Source organism: Rhinopithecus bieti, unplaced genomic scaffold (assembly GCF_001698545.2).
Source record: "Rhinopithecus bieti isolate Rb0 unplaced genomic scaffold, ASM169854v2 scaffold_7580, whole genome shotgun sequence".
NCBI lineage: Eukaryota > Metazoa > Chordata > Mammalia > Primates > Cercopithecidae > Rhinopithecus > Rhinopithecus bieti.
Genome location: NW_016805470.1, coordinates 1,433,298 through 1,454,685, shown reverse-complemented (window position 1 = coordinate 1,454,685; position 21,388 = coordinate 1,433,298). Strand labels below are relative to the sequence as shown.

The following is a 21,388-nucleotide window of genomic DNA, read 5'->3' as shown; positions in this document are numbered from 1 at the left end:
TGAGATGGAGTCTCACTCTGTTGCCCAGGCTGGAGTGTAAAGGCACGATCTTGGCTCACCACGACCTCCACCTCCTGGGTTCAAGCGATTATCCTGCCTCAGCCTCCCAAGTGGCTGGGATTACAGGTGCGTGCCACCACACCCAGCTAATTTTTTTGTATTTTTAGTAGAGACATGCTTTTGCCATGTTGGCAAGACTGGTCTCGAACTCCTGAACTCAGGTGATCTGCCTGCCTCGGCCTCCCAAAGTGCTGGGATTACAGGCATGAGCCATTGCACCCGGCCTGTTTAGTTTATTTCTTAAATAATGTAGTCGGGCCGGGTGCGGTGGCTCACGCCTGTAATCCTAGCGCTTTGGGAGGCCTAGGCAGGTGGATCACCTGAGGTCGGGAGTTTGAGACCAGTCTGACCAACATGGAGAAAACCCATCTCTACTAAAAATACAAAATTAGCCAGGCATGGTGGTGCATGCCTGTAATCCCAGCTACTGGGGAAGCTGAGGCAGGAGAATCGCTTGAACCCAGGAGGCAGAGGTTGGGGTGAGCCGAGATCGAGCCATTGCACTCCAGCCTGGGCAACAAGAGTAAGTCTCTGTCTCAAAAAAAAAAAAGTCAAATTTACCAATCTTATCCTTTCCGTTTATGAGGGCCCTGTCACTATCTTGATGCGTCTGCCCTCTGCTGGAGATAAGGGGAGCTGCAGGGCAGGTCTTGAACTCCTCCAGCAATTCATTCCCCCTGTGTGACTGTATTATTTGGCAGTTAATTCTTCTCAGTCTATGATATGAGTTTAAGACTATTCTCTGGTTTCCCTAAAATAATCGTAATAATAATAACAACATGTGACTGGGCGCGGTGGCTCATGCCTGTAATCCCAGCACTTTGGGAGGCCAAGATGGGCAGATCACCTGAGGTTGGGAGTTCGAGATCAGCCTGACCAACATGGTGAAACCCCATCTCTACTAAAAATACAAAAATATTAGCCAGCACATGCCTGTAATCTCAGCTACTTGGGAGGCTGAGGCAGGAGAATCGCTTGAACCCGGGAGGCGGAGGTTGTGGTGAGCTGAGATTGCGCCATTGCACTCCAGCCTGGGCAGCAAGAGAGAAACTCCATCTCAAAATAAGTAAATAAATAAGTAAAATAATAATAATAACATGTAACATCTATTGAGCACAAATGGTGTTGCAGGCAGTGAGCTTAGCGTTACATCAGTTTCTCATTTAATTGCCACAATACCCTTATAGTAGATACTAGTATTGTTTATCCCTATTTTACTTTTGAGGAAACAGGCACAGAAGGACTAAGAAATGTTCTCAAAGATATGAAGTAGTAAGAGGGAGAAGCTAGGATTCAAATTCAAACCCAAGCAGGTTGCACCAGGCTTGTTACTATAAATCTATTTTTTTGATTTATTTCTATGGATTTCTGGGTAGAAGTAGTAAATGGGGCAACCATTTAAATACTCTCCCATCTCTCTTGGGGATTTTTTTATAAGGTCTTATTTTGTTTCTATTATAAACTCACAAAAGGGCCCAGAGAGCCCAGAAGTGTGACTCAGTCAGCTGAAGTCGCCAAAGCAGCTTTTCCCCTTAACAGTAGTTAATATATTTGCAAAGATCATCCAAAAACAAACACACACTTAAATATCACCAGGTCAGGAAGTAACTGAAATACAGAACATTTGTTAACTCTTTTTTTTTTCCTCTTTTTTTTTTGAAGATAGGGTCTCGCTCTGTTGCCTAGGCTGGAGTCCAGTGGTGTGATCATGGCTCACTGCAGTCTCAACCTACCAGGCACAAGCCAACCTCCCACCTCAGCCTCCCAAGTAGCTAGGACCACAGGTGTACACCACCATGCCCAGCTAATTTTTATTTTTATTTTTTTAAAATAGAGATGGGTTTCCCTATGTTTCTCAGACTGGTCTCAAACTCCTGGGCTCAAGTGATCCTCCCAACTCAGCCTCCCAAAGTGTTGGGATTACAGGTGTGAGCCACTGCACGTGGCCTAACATTTTTTTTTCTAAGGGCTAAATGTCACAATAGTAACGTATTCAGAGGGAAAAAACCCAATGTCTCACACAAGAAAATGACAGTCCTGATAAACAATGCTAAAAGGGATGTAGAATACCTGTTCATAAACTGCTGTTTTCTTTCTTTCTTTTTTTTTTGAGATGGAGTCTTTCTCTGTTGCCCAGGCTGGAGTGCACCTCCACCTCCCAGGTTCAAGCGATTCTTCTGCCTCAGCCTCCGAAGTAACTGGGATTACAGGCACCCGCCATCATACCTGGCTAATTCTTGTATTTTTGTAGAGATGGGTTTCACCATGTAGGCCAGGCTGATCTTGAACTCCTGACCTCAGGTGTTCCACCCACCTCAGCCTCCCTAAGTGCTGGGATTACAGACATGAGACACCGTGCCTGGCCTGGGGAAAGATTTTTAAGGCCAGAGGAAGGGCAAATTCACTTTTCCCGCTTCTGGGGCATTTCTGGCAGCTGCAGTGGTCACCTGCGTTCCTGCAGTTCCAATAGCAGCAGCAGCAGCAGCAGGGGTGCCAGCAACAGTGCCTGTGAGCACTGACTCTGGTAGTGCCAGAAGGCTGTGTAGTAGGCATGGTTGACGTTTCTGTTTCAGATTTCCCAGCCACACAACCTCACTCCCAGACCATTTCTCTCCCTCAGCAGCCAGCATTAAAAAAAAAAGAAAAGAAAAAAATGTGAACTGTAACACAACTTCCCAGAGAACTTAAACCTCACACCTGTGTTTTTACTCAGGGTAAATGCATTTGGAGAGGATTACTGTGACCCACAGAGCCACTGTGCAGTACTGCGTAAGACTGGGGCTTATGCAGCTGTTTTTTTTTTTTTTTTTTTTTTTTTTTTTTTTTTTTTTTGGTGACAGTCTCATACTGTCGCCTGGGCTGGAGTGCAGTGGTGCGATCTCGGCTCACTGCAATCTCCGTCTCCTGGGTTCAAGTGATTCTCCTGCCTCAGCCTCCCAGCTGGGATTACAGGTGCCTGCCACCACACCCAGCTAATTTTTTGTATTTTTAGTAGAGATGCAGTTTCACCATGTTGGCCAGGCTGGTCTCGACCTCCTGACGTGATTCACCCTCCTCAGCCTCCCACAGTGTTGGGATTACAGGCGTGAGCCACCGCGCCTGGCCACAGCTCTGACCTTTTAATGTCACTTTCCTGGGCCCTTTTTGTGGCACTATGGTGGGATTCTTCAAGTTCTTGACTTTGGGGTCCTGTAAACTGAAACGTGATGCTGACTCTGGCAGTATTACTTTTATAAAAACTCATTATACATCACATAAATTGTTTATGCACTTACCTGAGCTAAGGAAATATTCACTAAAGCACATGACAGGGGAAATGACAGCATCATGGCTAGGCCTGCCTGTTTCAGGTTTTTGGGACTGCAATATTACTTTTGGCTTCCTATTTGGGAAGGAAAAATAATTCCAAACTTAACCCTTTCTGCCAAAGTTGCTCTTATTTCAGGAGTCAACTGACCTTCCTAGTTGTCCATTTCAACTGTACTTGTCAGAATTGGGGAAATAACCACAGGGTAAGTGCAGGAGGTAACATTTCCCAAAGATTTCAGGGAATACTGGATAACTGTGACTGTTCCATATGGAAAATTTGGAGTATGCTGGGAAAATATGAGTAATGACTTTAGGTGTAATGATGTCTAGGGTGGTCTCCTTGATGGAACAGGTTAATTGGGCAAATGCATTCTTCTCTTGTCCTACCCACCTGGACCACTATAAGCAGCTTGCCTTCACCTGGTAGCAGCACACCTTCACGATTCAGCCTGAGAGATGAATGACTGTACAGTTTTGCATAACCAGATCCTCAAGACCTACCTATACCATCCATCCCCAGGACAGCATGGGGGGGCCACTCATTGACATCATGCTTATTCTAGACAACTGGAAGGGGCAAAAATCCCAAGTTTCGTGGTAAAACATCTATACTTGATTGGGTCCTTCAGGAAAAACTTGCCACTCACAAATTGCTGGTCCATCCTGCCTATCCCACAAAGCCTGGTGGGCCTCCTCCCATCTTGGTGAAAGCACTTACTTTTGGGTGTTCTGCTCCAAATGCATTTACCAGGTAGACCCCAAATCTACCACCCACAAGTGGAGTCTTGAACAAGATATTCTCTGGGTGGTCCAGGCTGCAGCATGATTCTGGCAACTCTGCCCCTTGAAACCCTGCGGAGCTCATTGTCTGTAGCAGATCCAAGCCCTACTAGGAACTTGAGGCAAGGATCTGAAGAGACTCTGGTATTTTGAGCAAGGCCATGTCCATCAGGTTAACCATCCAGGGTTCTGTGGAGATCAGGCATTCTACCCTGGGGCATCACATGACTCTGCAACCTGGACTGGATGGGATCTGAGAGGCTACCGGCGCAGCAGGCTGCACTCTATATTCCATTAGAAGCAGGTGCAATGGCACTGGGTTTGAGTTAACCCTGAAAGTACCAAAAAGCTGCCTAGTGGTGCCTACACCAGCAAGGTGGCTGTGGGTAGAGAATAAAAACGTGACACTTGGTTTCCAGGTGGTTCTGCATGACATAACAGCATCAGCAGTGAATGCTGAGTTCCAGCCCCATGCTGGACAGCAGTGGAATTAGCCCAAAGACAGAGCTTCGAGGTCAGCGTGTCCTCTGTCTGAACAGATGGCTTATGTCTGGATCCTGGTACAGAGGCCTTGGAAAGAATGAAACTGGAAGATGGAGACAAGGAGGTCCAGGGAGGAGTATGTTACATAAAACCGGACTTCCTAACATGGGCCTATGTGCCACATCACCAAAGGCTTCTTCCAGTGCAGGGGGCCAGATGGTCCACTCTTCACCATGACGAAGCCGGAGGCCATGGAAGACATCATCAAACCATGTGTGCCCATCAGGTCTCACTCCAGATGCCTCGCACCTAAAAGCAGGGATGCCACTGTGCTCTGGTTAAAGTTGTTGCCAGGGGAGAAGAGCTATTACTGGCCTGAGGAGGGAGGCCAAGGTTCTCAGGAGTGCAGTGCTCTGAGGAGGGCTGGGTGCCAGGCACCACCTCTGCTTGCACCTTATTACCTGCTTTCTCACCTGCAATAAGAGTTGCCCATATACCCTAAAAGGTTTTCATTTCTTGGGGGTCCCTAGGCCTTCCCTGCAAGGTGGGAGTCATGGAGAGAAGCTGGAGTTCATGTGCATAGCAGCAAATGGAAGCTGCTCTGGTTGAGAAACATTCCTCCAGCTCATCCCAGACACTGCTTGAGGGCCTGCATCTGAACCGGGACTACAGATCTATATACTCTCTTCATCATCACAGGCAGTCCTGATACCCACAGAGTTTGGTTCAAGTGCTTGCTAAGCCACACTAACCTTATAAAATCTTGGTCAACCAGGTCTCCCCTGCCAGCAGCAATCTGCTGGGTGGCCCAAGTGCGCTGGCAATGCCAGGGCAAATGTAGTCACTGAGGCCATGGGTGGAGAGACCCATTCCTAATGGTCTCCCTGCTTTTAAGTCACACACCTGCCAATCCTAGCCTGGAATATTTAACTCTTCATGGCTTCATCACCTGTAAGGCAAAATACAACCTCTTTGTGGAACCCAGAAGAAATGCGGTCTCCTGTTTGCCTTCTGGGTCTTGGATACACCAGACTCTGGCCAGCAAAGCCCAGTATAGAGCAGAGGCAGGCCCCTGGCCAATGGTTAGCTTGTGGCTCAGGTCCTGGGTGACATCTGCTCCAGGCTAGAGCCCTAAAGCTCCAGATGAGAGATCACTACACTTTTCTTGTAAAAAGTTAAATATTTTAGGCTTTGCAATTCATATGGTCTTTGTTGCAACTACTTGTCTTTGCCACTGTAGTAAAAAGAAGTCAATGAATGGGTATGGCTGTGTTCCAACAAAACTTTATTTACAAAAACAGGAAGCAGGCACGTTTGGCCCTCAGACTGTAATTTGCCCATCACTACTCTTGATGATACTCGGATGACCTGGCAGGCTGAGGGGGCTGTGGCCCTGTCTGACCCTCTCTGAGATGGAAACCACTCTAGGGTCTCCTGGTGTGCTGAGGCTGTACACAGGGGCAGAACAGGGCACTGTATTTGGAAGTTTCTGACCAAGTGTTGACAGCAGAGGGCAAAACGTGAAGGCTGTGCTGGATAAGGCTGAACCGTCCTCATAAGCAGCACCAACTGCTTTATTCCAGGTCAGGGCCAACTCTTCCACCACAATACCGACATGGTCCCTCGGCGGGCACTGTCTTTACTGGGCCCCTAGGAGTCCCTGTGTTGTGACCTGACCACCAGCCCCTCTCTGGTGATGGCCCAGTTGTAGCTCTTCGGAGAGTCCAATGCTGCTTCCACCCGTGCCTCCAGGTTCTCTCGGGTGATGAAATTTTTCACCTCTTCCTATCGGGAGAGAAAAGCCCAGCTGAACAGGAGCCCCGGGCACATGCCAGCCAGCCAGCCCACCCAGCCTGCTGGCCTCTCACCCCACTGAGAAAGCAGCTCCCACTCCCTGGGGAAGCATGCCTGGAGCCCAGGTTCTCTTTGAGAGCCTCTCTGGCCTCCCAGTGGAGTGATATCAGGTTGCTTTGCCACATTGCTCTTTTCTCAGACACTTCAGCCATAGCCCCAAGCGCCAGCTATGAAAATCTCACGTCCTGGTAGGTGAAATCCATCCCTCAGTGGTCCCCTCTGAATCACTCTAACTCGTCTTTCCCCCTATTACTTTATTTATTTGTTTATTTATTTATTTATTTGAGACGGAGTCTCACTGTCGCCCAGGATGGAATGCAGTGGCTGCATCTCGGCTCACTGCAACCGCCGCCTCCTGGGTTCAAGCGATTCTCACGACGCCCAGCTAATTTTTCTATTTTTAGGAGAGGGGCTTCACCATGTTGGCCAGGCTGGACTCGAACTCTTGAACTCAAGTGATACGCCCGCTTAGGCCTCCCATAGTACTGAGATTACAGGTGTGAACCACCGCTCCTAGCCACCCTTATATTACTTTAAATCAAGCCTCATCCATTCTCACTGCATTACTCCTAAGTGGTCTCCCTGCTTTTAAGTCACACACTTGCTAATCCCAGCCTGAAATATTTAACCCTTCATGGCTTCATCACCTGTTATGCAAAATACAACCTCTTTGTGGAACCGCAGGGTCCCTCCCACAGACCTGCTAGGCACCTGAACACTGTCCAATTACTCTGCTCACCTTTGGGTCTTTGCGCCTGACTGGCACTCTCTTCTCCCAAACCCTGACCTGCCAACTCTGTCTCTGCACATAGCCAGCGCCGGCGTCGCGGTACCCAGAATTCCCAGTCCCCCGCAAGCCGCGAACCGACTGGAGTCCCACCCTCCGGAGGCGTTGCCCACCTGCAGCTGCAGCACTTCCCGTTCCTTGCGCTGCACCCAGGCCTGCACCTCTTCGGCCTTGAGGGCCTGCTCCAACGCCTGCCGCTGCTCCTGCTCCCGTTCCGCCTGCCGCAGCCTCGCTATCCTGTGAGGGTCAAGGGGCCGAGGCTGAGCGGGGCCCCGGCTTCTCCCAGGCCGGCCAGGCCGCCCCGCCCCGCCTCCCGCCCCACGCACCGCAGGTCGTGCAGCCGCCGGTTCTCCTCCTGGTTCCAGGCCATCAGCTCGCGGTGCTCGGTGGCGTACTTCAGGGCCTTGCGCTCCGCCACAACCCCGGCTCGGGCCTCGTACGCCTTCCTCCGCACCTCGGACACGAACTCCATCCTGGGTGCAGAGGCGGCAGGAATCGGCACCCTCTTCGCCCGCCCCCACCGTCCCCAGCGCGCGCGGACGGCCACCTCCCCCCGGCCGCACACCTGAGGGCGCGCACGGTCTGGCGGTAGTGCTGGTAACGCTCCATCAGCACGAAGAACTCCGCAGGGTCCACTGGGGGCGGCATGTTCACGCGCCCGATCTTGGATTTGGCCGGCGGGTCGTAGCGGGTCTTGCGGCCGCGTGCTGGCAGCACCAGCGGGGCCCGGGACCCGCACGGGGTCCCCGCGCCCAGGCGGCTCAGCGCGCGTAGCATGGCCGCGTCTCCTCACTGCGGCCGCGCTGCCGGGGCTCCACCGTGCCCCGGAAGCGGCGCGGGGCACCTTGGGACCTGTAGTCCTCGGGCTGTCCCTCACACCTCGCCCGGCCTTGTGGCCTCTGGAACCCAAGCGGCGACCCTGCGGACGTCCGCACCCAGCCCCCAGGCTCTGGCCCAGCCCTCCAGCCAGGGTCCTGGGCCATCCCTTCGTTCCTCCCGCCCGCGGGGCCGGACTCGCCTCCCTCCAGCCCCCACGCAGGGAAAGGTCTCAGCGGGGAAGAGAGGGAGGGGACGAAGGACAGAATTCGAGGCAACAACTTCGGAGAACCTCACAGTTTATTGGAGGACGGCGGGGCGGGGCTCTCGGGCTGCGTTCTGCGGAGGGAGAGGTGGCGGTCAGGCCTCAAGACACTAGTCTCGTGACCGCCGAGCTGCCACCTTCCCGGTCCTCTCCCCTCTCGTCCCCCCGTCCCCACCTGGCCTCCCAGAGCTGGACGCGCCCCCGCCTCCCCTAGAAGCCTGAGGATCCAGCGGGTGTGGGGATCTCCAGCTCCCTTGGGCATGCCCTCTTGTCTACCCTAAACAAGCCTGACGCATAGAAACCTGAGCCCGTACACATAAATCAGGCGGTAAGACTTGGCCTCATAGGAACTTACCACTTTCTTCTTTAGTTATCTTGCTCTCCTGATGCACTTTAAATATGTTTGATTTGCAAAATAGTAACCATTTCCCCACGCCTGCCTTCTGCTGTGTCTTGGGGAGCTCTGCAGTCCCTGAGATGTTCCTAGTGCACATGTCAGTGACCACCTGGTCCTCTTAGCCCTGTTGTCTATTTGTGTGAGGTTGCATCCCTCACCTCTTTCCACTGGCCCAGGGTCTGTCCATTTCAAGACAGTCATTGGCTCAATTATCTCCTTCTACTCTACTAGTGACTTCAGTCTTTAACCTAAGCGTTTTATAAATTGTCTAGAATCCTCCTGGGAAATAGGAAGGATAGCAGACAGCACCCTGCTGTGTGCAGTAGCGGCACTGAGAAATGATTGGTGGTGCTGTGGCAGGGGGCATTCTCAGTGGTGTTTCATTCTCCCCACCCTCCCAGCATCCAACCCTAAGCCACAATGGCCGCTGATGACCAGTGGCTGGTCTTGATGCTGGGGACCTTTCATCCCACTCACCAGTAGTGTCTGTGCCAGATGTCGCTTCCTGCGAAGGGACCACCACGCCATGGTCCTGCCCTCCCAGGGCATGCTGTCTTCCAGGCGAGCCAGGGCATCACTTGGGAGGCCATAGGTAGCCTGGGCTGGGCTGCCTGCTGCAGTGCCCAGGGCCCTTCCTTAGAAGGGAACTGATGCTGTCCTCCCTACCCCGACCTCAGGCTCCAGGTGGGTGGGGGAGCCCCCGGCCATCACTTTCTTCCAATCAGGCTGGGAGACACCCACCTGGGGGCCTAAGGGCATTCTGGGGATCCTGGGCTGAGCTGAGGGCTCGCTTTCCTCCAGGGTACCAGCCATGGGACCAGTGCTGAGCCTCTGAGGGTCCAGGGTGAGCAGTCAGCAGTAGCAGGAGCAGGAGGAGGCCTTGCCTGGAACTGGCCATGGCTGCTCTAATGGACAGGGTACAGCATTCAAGGAGCCTTACCTCACCCCCACATCCCACCCCCCTTCCTACAGGGCCACCTTGGAAAACTGGCATCCCGGGGCAGCTTTGGTATCTCCTTACGCCCTTCCTTCTCTGCCACGGCTCTTCATCCCAAGCACACAGGGGTCCAGATCCTGGGGGATCCTGGCCCAGCAGGGGACGATGCTCCAGGGGACCAGCCTTCTCCCTGAGCCCGGGGCACAGAGGCTACCTGCCTTGCCAACTCTGAGGGCCCTCCCACTTGTCCAAGCCCATCCATCCTTCCTTCAAGGAGTTTCCAGAAGTGGAAGAAAGTTGGAGGGGAACAGAGACCTGAATTCAGGCCAATGGATGGGAGGATAGATGGATGGTCAGGGGAGTTCTCAATATAGGGGCATCTGGAGCACCAGTGCTAGGGAACCAGAGTGGCAGGACTTCTGCCCTTTTCTCTGTGGACTGCTCTATCTCTTTCATAGTAGTTGTGGATGTGGAATGGATGTGTGGTGTTGATGGGGGCAAATGCTTCTACCCCTTATCCCTCCCATGCCAGGGACAGCAAGCACAATAGATGGTAGAGCTGTTGCAGAGAAGAGAGGAAAAGGGGACTTTTCTGGCATGGTTCAGGGGTGGAGGTGCTTGGGAATGGGGAAGAGGAACAGCACACCATGGACCCAGGAAAAAGCTCGATCCAGGTGTCCCAGCCCTTAGGGAAGGCTCCCCACTCACCGAGGAAGAGCTGTGGATGAGATGGCTCCTTCAAGCAGCTGCAGGACCTTAGCCTGATGGCCCCAGGATTTATAGACCAGGCAGCTCCACCCCCAGACTCCAGTGACGTCTTGAGAGGGGAGGGGGAGAAGCTTACTACCCATCCCCCTTCCCAGAGCATCCACTCCACGAGCATTCACCAGGCAGCTGCTGCCCTGAGGCCACCAACAGATGCTCCCTCCCCACCACCTTCCCAGGAGCCTCCAGGCCTGGGACTCCTGCTTCTGGCTGGCCCATGTCCTGGTCTCACCTTCTTACTTCCCAGGCTGCATCTTCAAGCTCCTCATCTTGAGACCTAGAAAGCCCTCACAGCCCTCCCTGATGCCAAAAGAGAATTGCGTCCTGGGCAGGAGAAATGAGGTTCCCCAACTCTCAGCTCAGGGCTTTCCCTGGTGGACAGTGGAGGCCCAAGAGTAGGGCGCCTGGCAGGCTGTTCAGAGGTACAGGGGAGGCTGTGACCACTGTCCCAGAGGGCTTGTTTGCTCACTATAGAGTGGGTTGGGTGGGACAATCCACATCCACATACCTGGGAACCAGGGCTGGGTCACTACAGATGGCTGGGTTTGGGTGGGGCAGTACCTACCCAGGAGTGGCTTCTCTCCTGGCAAAGAAGTGGACCCATGAGATGGGGCCCAGCTGTTGGGCCAGTGCAGTCTCCCAGGGCCATCAGCAGCCGGTAGAATAATTTTGTTCCTCAAGGCTCTAACCCCTCCCCAGTCATGGATTTAGACACGACTAGCCTGGCTGCTGGAAGTGGGCTCTTGCCTCCCAGTCTGCGTCAGCAGCTCAGCTTTCCCTGGCCAGCCATCAGCCTCCGGGGGTCAGAGGCCTATTTACAGGGTTAATAGCCAATCTCCGCGCTTGGGCTGAACAGCATATGGGAGGGCCAGGGTCAGGCTTGGCATTGTGGTGGACAGAGTCATTAAGAGAGCTGGTGCGTCAAATCCTGTGACAAAGATGGGGAAGGGGAGGCATAATGGGCATCAGTCAGCCCTAGACACCTGGACTTCAGCAGCCAAGGCAGGATGGGCACACCTGTGAATTTCCAGACTGACTTATTAGCAGGGACCTGAAACGAATGTGTGGCCCGTATGTTCAGTTAAATTATTTTGGCTTAAATACACAGACTTTGTTAACCGGGTGATTTTTAGAAAAACATTTGCTTTGTGGTTTAGTGAAAATGAATCTAAGTTCAATGTACTAGTTTAGTTCTGCTTGGGGTTTACAGAACGTTTTATTCAAAGCTGGTGTTCATTTAAAAGGGGGATGGGTGCCTTTATTTATTCTGTAATTTGATTGTTTTTTCCTGAAAAATCTAAACGAGAGCTAAGCTTCCTGGGGAAAGCTCTGCTTTCCTTTTTTTTTCTGGCAACATACTTAGCTTTTTAGAAATGTTTGATGTCCTTTCTAGACTAGAACTCTAGAACTCTTGTATCCCTCTCATTAGAACATAGAAAGCCATCTGTTCACCATGGGGCTCCAGTCCTCAGGATATGAAGTCACTGCAGCCCGGAGCTGCGCGTACTCAGGTGGGAAAGCAGAGGTTCAGAGGTGAATAAACACTCAGGTGCTGCAGGAGCACAGAGGGGCACAAACTGAGCAGGTGACCTGGGTGAAGGAGAGACAAGTGAGCTGGAGTCATGGACGCAGGGAGTGGCAGCGGAGGGGTGCAGCGTAAGAAACAAAATGGAAAAGGGCCAGCAGGAACTGCTGCAGATCCATGGGGCCAGAGAATGTGGGAGGGTTAGAGGAAAGGAGGGTGGGCCCCTGGGTGTGGGCAGTGGGAGGCAGGCATCTCTGAAACCCTGACATGCGACCAGGATGTGGGGGACTTGGGATTGGAGGAGAGCTGAGGGTCCACAGAGACAGACCCAGAATCCTGACCTCTGAGAGAAGAGACAGTGGAGGAGCAGCTAAAGGGTGAGGATAAGAGGCAGAGGACAGCCAGTGACACAAAGGGGAAGAGACCATGGATCCCTGGGGTTTAGCACCAAGGTGACCTTGGTGAGCAGGGATGAAAAAGAAACGTATGGGAATGAAATGAGGAAGAGGGAAGAGACAGAGTACAGGCTTTTTCATAGTCTCTCATAAACAGGGAAGAACTTAGGCCTGGGGTGGGAGACATGCTGTTTATGTAATTAATTAACTATTTTTATTTTTATTTTTTTTTTGAGATGGAGTCTCGCTGTCACCCAGGTTGGAGTGCAGTGGTGTGATCTCGGCTCATTGCAGTTTCTGCCTCTCAGGTTCCAGCGATTCTCTTGCCTCAGCCTCCCTGGTAGCTGGCATGTGCCACCACACCCGGCTAACTTTTGTATTTTTAGTAGAGATGGTTTCACCATGTTGACCAGGCTGATCTCGAACTCCAGACCTCAGGTGATCCGTCCACCTTGGCCTCCCAAAGTGCTAGGATTATAGGCATTAGCCATTGTGCCCAGCCTATTTTTTTGAGGGTCTCTTTGACCCAGGCTGAAGTGCAGTGGCATAATCACGGCTCACTGTAGCCTCCACCTCATGGGCTCAGGTGATCCTTCCACCTCAGCCTCCCAAGTAGCTGGGACTACAGGTGTGTGCCACCATGCCCGGCTGATTTGTTATTTTTTTTGTAGAGACAGGGTCTTGTCATGTTGCCCAGGTTGGTCTCGAATCCTGGGCTCCAGTGATCCACCTGCCTTGGCCTCCCAAAGTGTGGGATTATAGGTGTGAGCCACTGCACCTGGCCTGTTCTTTATTTTTAATGAAAGAGACTTGAGTATTTGGGACAGAGGAACAATGAAGGAAACTGCAACCCAGGAGGGACCTGCCCAAATGAAGTGAGGTCTGAGTGTGGCAGGATGTAGAGCTTTGGGTGTGTGGTGGGTGCAGGCTGTTACTCTTCCCCTATGGAGAAACACTCCTACCCTAGGCCCCTTGGGTCACAACTGACTGGCTGTGGGAAGGGCACCAGATGAAGCGGTCACCCCTGCCCTTTCCACATGACTGTGCTGTGTGAGCCTCAGCACATTTTCCTTTTGGCCTACACTAGTTTCTGTTGGGTTCACCTCTCTTGTCAACATGCAAGCCCCAAGTAGAAAGCAAAAGAGGAGTGAAGAGGGAGGCATGAAGGGATGAGGGACACATCTACAGCCTGAGCAAGACAGGGAGCAAACAGCTGAGGTCATTCCTACCTGGAGACACCGGTTTTGCACCCAGGTGATGCCTATCCACTGGCCAAATCAGCATGGACTTCAGCAGAAAACCACTCAGGCCACGGTGGCACACCCTGCTGAAGGCCAGCCTTGACAATAGGAGGCAGCCTGCTGGGAGGCACAAAAGCGCCTGTGAACGGCCTCACCTGCACATTCACTGAGTGGCTTGCTGACGCAGTGCCTGCCCTCCTGCATCGACTTGGACTTGGCCACACAGAGCACTGAAGGGTAGCCTGCAAGGAGCCAGGGGCTGCTCCCCAAACTTGGCACCCCTCACCAGAAATTCCTCAGATTCTGTCTTTGCCTAATTTATCCATACTTCTCTTGAGACTACTGAGTTTTAAGTTTACTGCCTCTTGGGAGTTCCTTAGTTCCTACAGAACTGAATGTCTCTAATGACTCACACTCACCTCCTGTAAACTTCCAGAGGGGTCTGTTGCAGCCCTTGCCTCCTGGGTCCCTTCTGCACATCTCCTTCCTTCCCACAAACATCCTGGATATGTGGTGCACAGACAGGCTTCCCTCCTGGAGCCACTACATGTTAACTGCTTTATCTGGACTCTGAGGCCCTCTGTAATGTGGCTCCACTTCGCCTTTCCTCCTTTTCACTCATCTAAATTTCCAGCATCCCATGAGTCTGGTTCAAGTCCCACCTCCTCCAAGAAGCTCAGTAGTGCTGACCCCTAAGCATGCCTCCATGGACCAGGCTGGGGTGCCACCTCTCACTCCAGAAGCCTCTGCGGAGCCTAGGCCTGTGCTGGCTCTTCAAGAAAGGCCCTGCCTGACAGCCACAGCCACCAGTTCGCTCTCCTGCTCCTGTAGTAAGCTGCTCATGAGGCTGGGACGCAGTGGACAGACCCATTCTCCCAACACAATAAAAGATCACACTTCCCCAGCACCCCCTGTAGTTAGGCATAGCTATGACCAGGTGAAAACCTTGTGAAGCCAATGAGTAGAATATGGGGTGGGGTATGAGTGGAAATGAAAAGTGCAGATTTGGCTTCCTGTCCTTAGAAATGAAGCTGCTGGCTCTCCATGCTCTTTCCTCAGGGTGGAATACGGACATGGCAGTGACCCAGCTTCAACCATGAGGATAAGAACAATATCCTAAGGATACTGGGTCTCTGGACAGGGCAGACTGTTATAGGAGACATAAATGAACATCCAGCTTCTTTAAGAAAAAAGTTCAACACTTTTGTCTAACATGTCACTCAAAACCAAGTTGGGATCTAAGACTCCCACCATCCTGACTTCTAGATCCGAGAAACATTCACATTCCCAGAAATGAGGACCCGTATGAAAGAAAATGGAAGCAATTCAACACAATACATGTGGATATAAAGACTTATCCTGGACAGGGTGACACAATCCAGACAGCTTTGTAGCAAAGCACCACAGACTGGAGAGGTCAGACTGGCCTCAGCCCAAAGCTGAGTCAGCTCCACGCTCCCCTGTCCCCCTGTCCTTAAGGAGACTCAGTGAGGACCTGGCCACCTTCCATAAGGAGGGAGGCTGGCCAGGACCACTAAACCAAAGATGTGCTGGCAATGAAAGGAGGGTCCTGGAGATCACCTAAGAACTGGAGAGGCTGTGTTTGGTGGATAGGAGGAGTTGGGGGACTGTGGCCTCTCCCAGATTGCTCAGAGAGAACAGCAACAGCAGGGCCATGAACAGCCGAGGAAAGCCCCAGCCTGTATGGCTGCCCCACCCCCAGACAAAGGGAGAGACATTTCCTCAGGGAGTCAAAGCTTTTATTACCTGATAGTCCCTAGTGTGGTGCCAGAGATACCGCTCTGGTCCTATTACTCCCATGATATAGGTGGTGGGGATGGGGGAGGGGACCAGGGAGAGAGGGGAGGGATATTTACAGTGCATGGTGGTATGGGGACAACCACTTTCCTCTAGAGCTCTGAGTACTTTGTGCTTTTTTTCTTAGTTGGTGCTGAGCTACCTGGAATGGATTTTGTTTTTATCTTCTTTAGGGAAAGATGTATTAACCAAAGCACAATCCAGCCCAATTTCCCGGCTGAGGATTTCACGATATCAGTCCAAACATCACACTATTTAATTCCCCAATAAAACATTGGAAAAAGGACTATCAGTGCTAACACATTTACATATAAAATTTCCACCTAATAGGTAATAGAAGCCTATGTACCAATTTCTAAAACAGTTATAAGATATATACACAATTTGGGGTATATTAACAAAACAGAATATTACAAAATATTAAAGGCAATCCTCCTGGTCCACGGACGCTTGTTGCCGCTTACTTGAAGTTGGCATAATCTGAGAATGCATCAATATATTCCTGCACCACCTTGTAGCAGAACTCATACTGTTCCTGGAGAGGGAAAGATAGGGAAAAGGCCAGGGTTACTGAAGAACACACAGTACCTATAATTCCTAACAGACTCATTTTTTTTTTTCGAAGATGGAAAATCAAGAGGAACTGAATGTTTTTGAACTTTCACCTGAGCTCTGATCTGCCTGCCAGAGTTCTGACAGCATTCCCCTTCTGGGCTGAATGCAGCAGACCTTCTACAAGCAGAGCTGACCAGAGCTGACCCAGGCCCTACAGAGGTCAGACATGCATGTGCTGGGCTGGGAGACAGTGCAGCTGAGCATGGCCCACACTTACCATGGCTGCCAGGCTAGCATGCACCCTGGCTCTCAGAACCTTGTCTCCCAAACCTACTAACATTCACTTTTCTTTACTCCTCAAACATTTCTAGCTCCATGGGATTCAGGAAAACCTCTGTGGATGTGTGGCTTGTTAAAAGCCAGACCTCTTAACAGGGAGCCCAAGCCCAAAGGCAGGTACTCCTCCTGGATCTTCCTTACCCACAGAGAAGTGCAGATGAGCCCTGTGGGGCACCCAGACACCCCCTTCTAACCTGGCCCATCCTCTGGCAACAGGGGCTATGTTCCCATTGCTGCCATCCTGCCTCCCAACGTGCTTCCTGTGTATTTGGGGCACCTTGGGAGGGGAAGGGCAGGTCTTTGTTTAGACAGTCTTCTGACTCCTGGGTGGGCCCCTCTGAAGAGCGTCCTCCCTGAGCTGGCCTTGACAGAGAAGGGCTGCAGGTGGTGTGGTGGCAGGGACAAATATGTGGGCAGCATACCAGTGTCTGGACCATGTGTGGCCTCTGTAGCCGTAGGCTCTTGACAGTCTGGAAGACATCCAAAATCCCCTCTGCTTTCACACGCTCCAGGACGGTGCTCAGGGCACAGAAGGTCCCCGTCCTTCCTGCTCCAGCGCTGCAACAGAGCAGACACATTTACCACACCTGCCATGGCCCTCTGTGCAAGGGGGTGAGTGACAGTGGTAAGTGGTAGACAAAGAGGTGGCGCAGGCCGGTGCTCGTCCTTTGCCCCTGTGCTCCACCCAGCCTGGACGGTTCTGGTCGAGCCAGTGTACCCTGTGCCCCCCCCTTCCCTGCATGGCCCCATGTATTGTGGAGGGACTCACCTGTTGGACCGTGGGGGATGACCTTCACTCATACCCCACCAGCACAGAGCCATTGCTGTTCACCTGCACACGCTGGCCTGAGTTGTCCTGACCTGCCGTTCGCTCAGGTTAGAACTAGCTCTAGTCCTGTCTTTCCCTTTCCCTGACAAACCCCACTCCCTACACTGGTGTGTATCTGCTGATTCCTTTCCATGTCTCTCACTTTCTTCCTAAATCCCAGGAATCCAGACTCTGACCTTGACGCTATCCCCCTATTCAATGTCATCAGTTGATTCACTCACCAGACACTGAGTGCCTACTCTGAGGCAGGGACTGTGGGGTTTAGCAATGTCCCTAGACAAGATGTGTGTTAAGAGAAGGGAAAAGAGGAGTGGGAGTTCTAGGCAGGGTACTCAAGAGAAGGCTTGGACAAAGCCCTGTGGCTGCCTGGGAAACTGGCATCTCAGGCCCACGGCAGGTGTGTGCCCAGGGTGCTGAAGGCCATGCAGTTCATGAAAGAAGAAAGGAGAGTGGTGGGGGTGGGGTCAGAGCCAGCCCGTGGTACACACTATCCTATGCCGGCCCTGGCCAGGGAGCCCTCAGAACATGTTGGGCCTTGTAAGCTGTTGTTAGGATTCTAAGTAAAGGAGTGCATTTTTTCTAAAATGCAATCTCCAGCAACGTGCCCCAAACAAAATTCAACTTTTCCCCTCAAACAAGCCTCTTTACTGTCTTTCTTCTGCTGGTCACACCAATCTAGGCTCAAACCTGGGAGACACCCTTGACTCTTCTTCTCTTTCACCCTCTGTTCTTAGTCTTGTTCATTTTTCCTCAATGTACAGACAGGGCAAGCCATACCTACAGTTCACTGTTTTTAAAATCATTGCGCTGTTCTTTTTTCCTGTGCTTCTTAAGGAGGCCAGGCCCTTACCTCACATAGCACAACTGGGGTCTCCACTGCCAGTCTCCCTTGCTGCTCTCCTGCCCACTATCCGAACATTAGTCCTCTAGCACTTATTGTGCCAAGTTCAAGCTCCAAGGTCCTCTCTTAGCATCCAATCCTGTCTTGGCATCAATCTCGACGACCATGTGCTCACCCATATCTTGCTCTTGTGTGGCTTTCTTCAGTCTGACCCATGGTCACCAGCTTCCCCTGTCTGCCCCTCCTTGCTTTCTCTCTCCCCCTGAGGGCAAGGGTGAGCCATACCTGCAGTGCACGGTGATGGGGTGGTTCCCTGACTGCTGCTGCTGCTTCTGCACGGCAGCGATGATGCTGATCATGCCCTTTCCGTCACTGGGGATGCCTACTTCAGGCCAGCCATGGAAGTGGAACTGCCGGATCTGCCGGCTCTTATTCTCCTTTGGAAGAAAGGGGATCAGGGAGGCAGGGGTAACCCTGCTTTTCCTGGGGGGCAGAGTCCACCCACCACCCATCTTACCCTGGTGTTGGTGACCAGGAGGTCTCGGACGGTGTAGCTCTCACATTCCTCCTCCTTCTTCAGTTCCACTGTAATATCTCCATAGGACACCAGTCCATCGGATGGCCAGTACTGGGCACACTTCTCCTGGAGGGACAAGTTGGAGAGGTGAGGAGCTCAGAGTACCCCATGTATAGAAGCAGCACTGCCCACGAGCAGCCTGACCCCTCTCAGTACAGCCACCTCTTACGCTGACACACTTCGTCCCCAAGGTATTGAAAACTTGCAGGATCATTATATCACATCATTCCAATTATCTTCCGATCCTCATTAGAGACTCAACAGACACTGACAGGGTCTGCAAAGAACTCTGACTACAGGCTCACAGGGTATCCAATACTTGGTGGCTGGAGGGAGAGAAGGAGTGAAAATCTTTGTTCCAATTCCTTTCTTTTTCTCCCATGGGGTGTTTTCATAGTTAACGCTGCTTACATCTGCCAGACTGCTAATTCAGAAAATCAGAACCAATTCACATTCCCAGACAGCCGCGGGCTTCACCACCGCCCAGGCCACAGTATCCTTTCTCCCTTTTACCTTTATCTCTTTGATCTGCAAGGTACCTTCAAGTTGCTAGCACTCGCCTTTCTGTCCTTGCTAGTGAGCAGGAGGTGGTCTACTGTCTGTCTTTGCTTGCACCTGGCTCACTTCCCTCTATAGCTCCTTGTGGGAGTGGCTGCGTCTCTTTTCATTTCTGTATTCCCCACACCTTGCACAATGCCTGGCACATGGTAGGCTCTCAGTATCTGGTAAATGAATTTGTTCAATGTCTGCAGAACAAGCCAAGGCATAAATACATAAATATAACATCACACAGTTATGCTGCCCATTTCTTTAGAGAATTTTGGGGTAAGATCTGAGATTCTTCACTACTGGCAATTGAAAATTCTCAACCATACATATAATGTCATTGAAAGATATGGAAAAAAATTAAGTAGAAAAAGAAGTTGTGAATAGTCTCACAGTCCAAATAAAATCATGATTATTAAAGTGGTGAATCAAGGACATGCCCTGGACTAGTGCTCTTCTACCCATGCTCTCTAGGAGCCCTGGGGATGCCTCAGGGATCGGTGCTCTGGGCCGCTCTTCAACCAGAACAGCCAAAAAAAAAAAAAAAAAATCTCATTAAGGCTCACTTCATCAGGCATTATAATTAGTTTTTATGGCACTGGTGGGTGGAATGGTTTTTGCTACCATAGTGCCTTCTCAACAATGATTTACACAATGTCTCAGCTGGGATGAAGACTTGGCTTTTAAAACCATCAGAACCATGAGGTCCCAATGGGTGTGAGAGTCACAGAGTATGTGTGCTGGAGGAATTAAGCGTGATCTCTATCTCTAAGACAGAAATACATATCAAGTCTAGGGACTAGATATCAACACTAAAAGTCTCTAATTTTTTTTTCTTTTTCGAGAGAGTCTTGCTCTGTTGCCCAGGCTGGAGTGCAGTGGCATGATCTTGGCTTACTGCAACCTCTGCCTCCCAGTTTCAAGTGATTCTCCCACCCCAGACTCCCCAGTAGCTGGGACTACGGGTGTGCGCCACCATGCCTAGCTAATTTTTGTATTTTTAGTAGAGACAGGGTTTCGCCATGTTGGCCAGGCTGGTCTCAAACTCTTGACCTCAGGTGATCCACCTGCCTCAGCCTCCCAAAGTGGGAGGATTACAGGTGTGAGCCACCATATCTGACCAAAAGTCTCTAAATTTTGTATACATGGGTAGATTTTCTCTCACGATCTCTGGAAGACCAAAGAGGAATTTTTTTTTTTTTTTTTTTGAGACAGAGTTTCGCTCTTGTTGCCCAAGCTGGAGTGCAATGGCGCGATCTTGGCTCACTGCAACCTCCGCCTCCCAGGTTCAAGCGATTCTCCTGCCTCAGCCTCCCAAGTAGCTGGGATGAGAGGCATGCGCCACCATGCCCGCTAATTTTGTATTTTTAGTAGAGATGGGGTTTCTCCATGTTGGTCAGGCTGGTCTTGAACTTCTGACTTCACGTGATCCACCCGCCTTGGCCTCCCAAAATGCTGGGATTACAGGCATGAGCTGCCGCACCTGGCCTCAAAGAGGATTTTTAAGACAAGGAGTGACAATGATTTATATTTTCAAAAGGACCAGCAGCTGCCATCTGAAGAACTAAAGGTGGGTTAGAATGAGAGCAGGAGGACCAGTTGCCAGGCCACTGCAGACGAGGCTGTGCATATGAGTCATCCCCAGAGTCCCAAGGGCAAGCAGTGAGAGACGAGGGCTTGTTCGGATGACAGCAGTTACACTGGAGAAAAGTGGGGAGGCTCTGCCTGTATCAGGACTCAGTGGTAGACTGGATGTGAGGGGTGAGGAGAGGGGAGTAAGGAAGGTAACTCTCGGATTTTAGACATGAGCAACTGGGCAGAAGGTGGCTATTTATTTAGAAGGCTAAGAGTGGGGTGGACTAGTGTCGGGGGAAGGAGGAAATCAGGAGCCCACATTGGGAAGGGGGACAGGTGACTGGGCTGGAGACGTAGATTCAGGATCCCTGGCATATGGGTTGTACTTAAAGCCACAGGACTGGCTGAGATCCTGAAGGGCTAGTGCCTGAATCTAGTACACTCCAATGTTTTAGAGGAGGAGGTCACAAAGAAATAACAAAGGAACTGCCAGGTTAGTGAGTGGGGTGATGCTGTGGAAGTAAGTGTTCTGATGAGGAGAAGGGAGGCACTGACTCTATCAAATGCTGCTGTAAGGACAAAAAAAAAAAAAAAAAAAAAAATCAGAAAAGAGAAATGACCTGTGGATTTGGCAAGAGGTCAGTCACTGGTGATCTTGACTAAAGCAGTCCCAGGGGGGCCAAGCCTGAAAGGA

General features: G+C 51.4%; 3 protein-coding genes across 11 annotated transcripts in view; all 3 read right to left on the bottom strand.

Annotated features, from left to right (window-relative positions):
• Nucleotides 1-5,896: 5,896 nt before the first annotated feature.
• Nucleotides 5,897-8,174, bottom strand: MRPS26 (mitochondrial ribosomal protein S26). Its single transcript, XM_017872581.1, has 4 exons — nt 7,839-8,174; nt 7,600-7,746; nt 7,387-7,510; nt 5,897-6,417 (listed from the first exon to the last, which is right to left on the bottom strand). Exons 1-4 carry the CDS (start codon nt 8,048-8,050, stop codon nt 6,283-6,285), a joined length of 618 nt encoding a protein of 205 aa, XP_017728070.1. The 5' UTR covers nt 8,051-8,174; the 3' UTR covers nt 5,897-6,282.
• Nucleotides 8,175-8,215: 41 nt separating this feature from the next.
• Nucleotides 8,216-10,968, bottom strand: LOC108529998 (progonadoliberin-2). Of its 4 annotated transcripts, none has more exons than XM_017872584.1 (5): nt 10,686-10,968; nt 10,397-10,505; nt 9,493-9,651; nt 9,229-9,386; nt 8,216-8,428 (listed from the first exon to the last, which is right to left on the bottom strand). In XM_017872584.1, exons 3-5 carry the CDS (start codon nt 9,647-9,649, stop codon nt 8,390-8,392), a joined length of 354 nt encoding a protein of 117 aa, XP_017728073.1. In that variant the 5' UTR covers nt 9,650-9,651; nt 10,397-10,505; nt 10,686-10,968; the 3' UTR covers nt 8,216-8,389. The 4 variants fall into 4 exon arrangements, with proteins under 4 accessions (XP_017728073.1, XP_017728072.1, XP_017728075.1 ...); XM_017872583.1 differs by having other exon boundaries at nt 9,493-9,656; nt 10,686-10,956; XM_017872586.1 differs by having other exon boundaries at nt 9,229-9,362; nt 9,493-9,656; nt 10,686-10,953.
• Nucleotides 10,969-14,952: 3,984 nt separating this feature from the next.
• The window catches only part of PTPRA (protein tyrosine phosphatase receptor type A), a 168,520-nt gene continuing 162,084 nt past the window's right edge, over nt 14,953-21,388 (bottom strand). For 4 of the 6 annotated variants that reach the window (XM_017872569.1, XM_017872573.1, XM_017872571.1 and 1 more), the window contains 4 exons: nt 18,514-18,639; nt 18,282-18,433; nt 16,749-16,884; nt 14,953-15,967 (listed from right to left, as the gene is read on the bottom strand). In XM_017872569.1, coding sequence (XP_017728058.1) covers nt 15,893-15,967; nt 16,749-16,884; nt 18,282-18,433; nt 18,514-18,639 — 489 coding nt within the window. In that variant the 3' untranslated portion in view covers nt 14,953-15,892. The remainder of the gene's footprint in view (nt 15,968-16,748; nt 16,885-18,281; nt 18,434-18,513; nt 18,640-21,388) is intronic. The other 2 variants (XM_017872570.1, XM_017872575.1) reach the window with 1 other exon arrangement.

Bases quoted from the DNA above. Each gene is read 5' to 3' on its own strand.
- LOC108529998 (XM_017872584.1), bottom strand. From the start codon at position 9,649: ATGGCCAGTTCCAGGCAAGGCCTCCTCCTGCTCCTGCTACTGCTGACT. The intron at 9,387-9,492 runs GTGGGTGTCTCC...TTCCCTTCTAAG, and splicing joins GAATGCCCTTAGGCCCCCAG to GAAGGGCCCTGGGCACTGCA. The intron at 8,429-9,228 runs GTGAGTGGGATG...CTCCCTCCGCAG, and splicing joins ATCTGGCACAGACACTACTG to AACGCAGCCCGAGAGCCCCG.
- MRPS26 (XM_017872581.1), bottom strand. From the start codon at position 8,050: ATGCTACGCGCGCTGAGCCGCCTGGGCGCGGGGACCCCGTGCGGGTCC. The intron at 7,747-7,838 runs GTGTGCGGCCGG...CTCTGCACCCAG, and splicing joins CAGACCGTGCGCGCCCTCAG to GATGGAGTTCGTGTCCGAGG. The intron at 6,418-7,386 runs GTGGGCAACGCC...CTCTCCCGATAG, and splicing joins GGGAAGTGCTGCAGCTGCAG to GAAGAGGTGAAAAATTTCAT.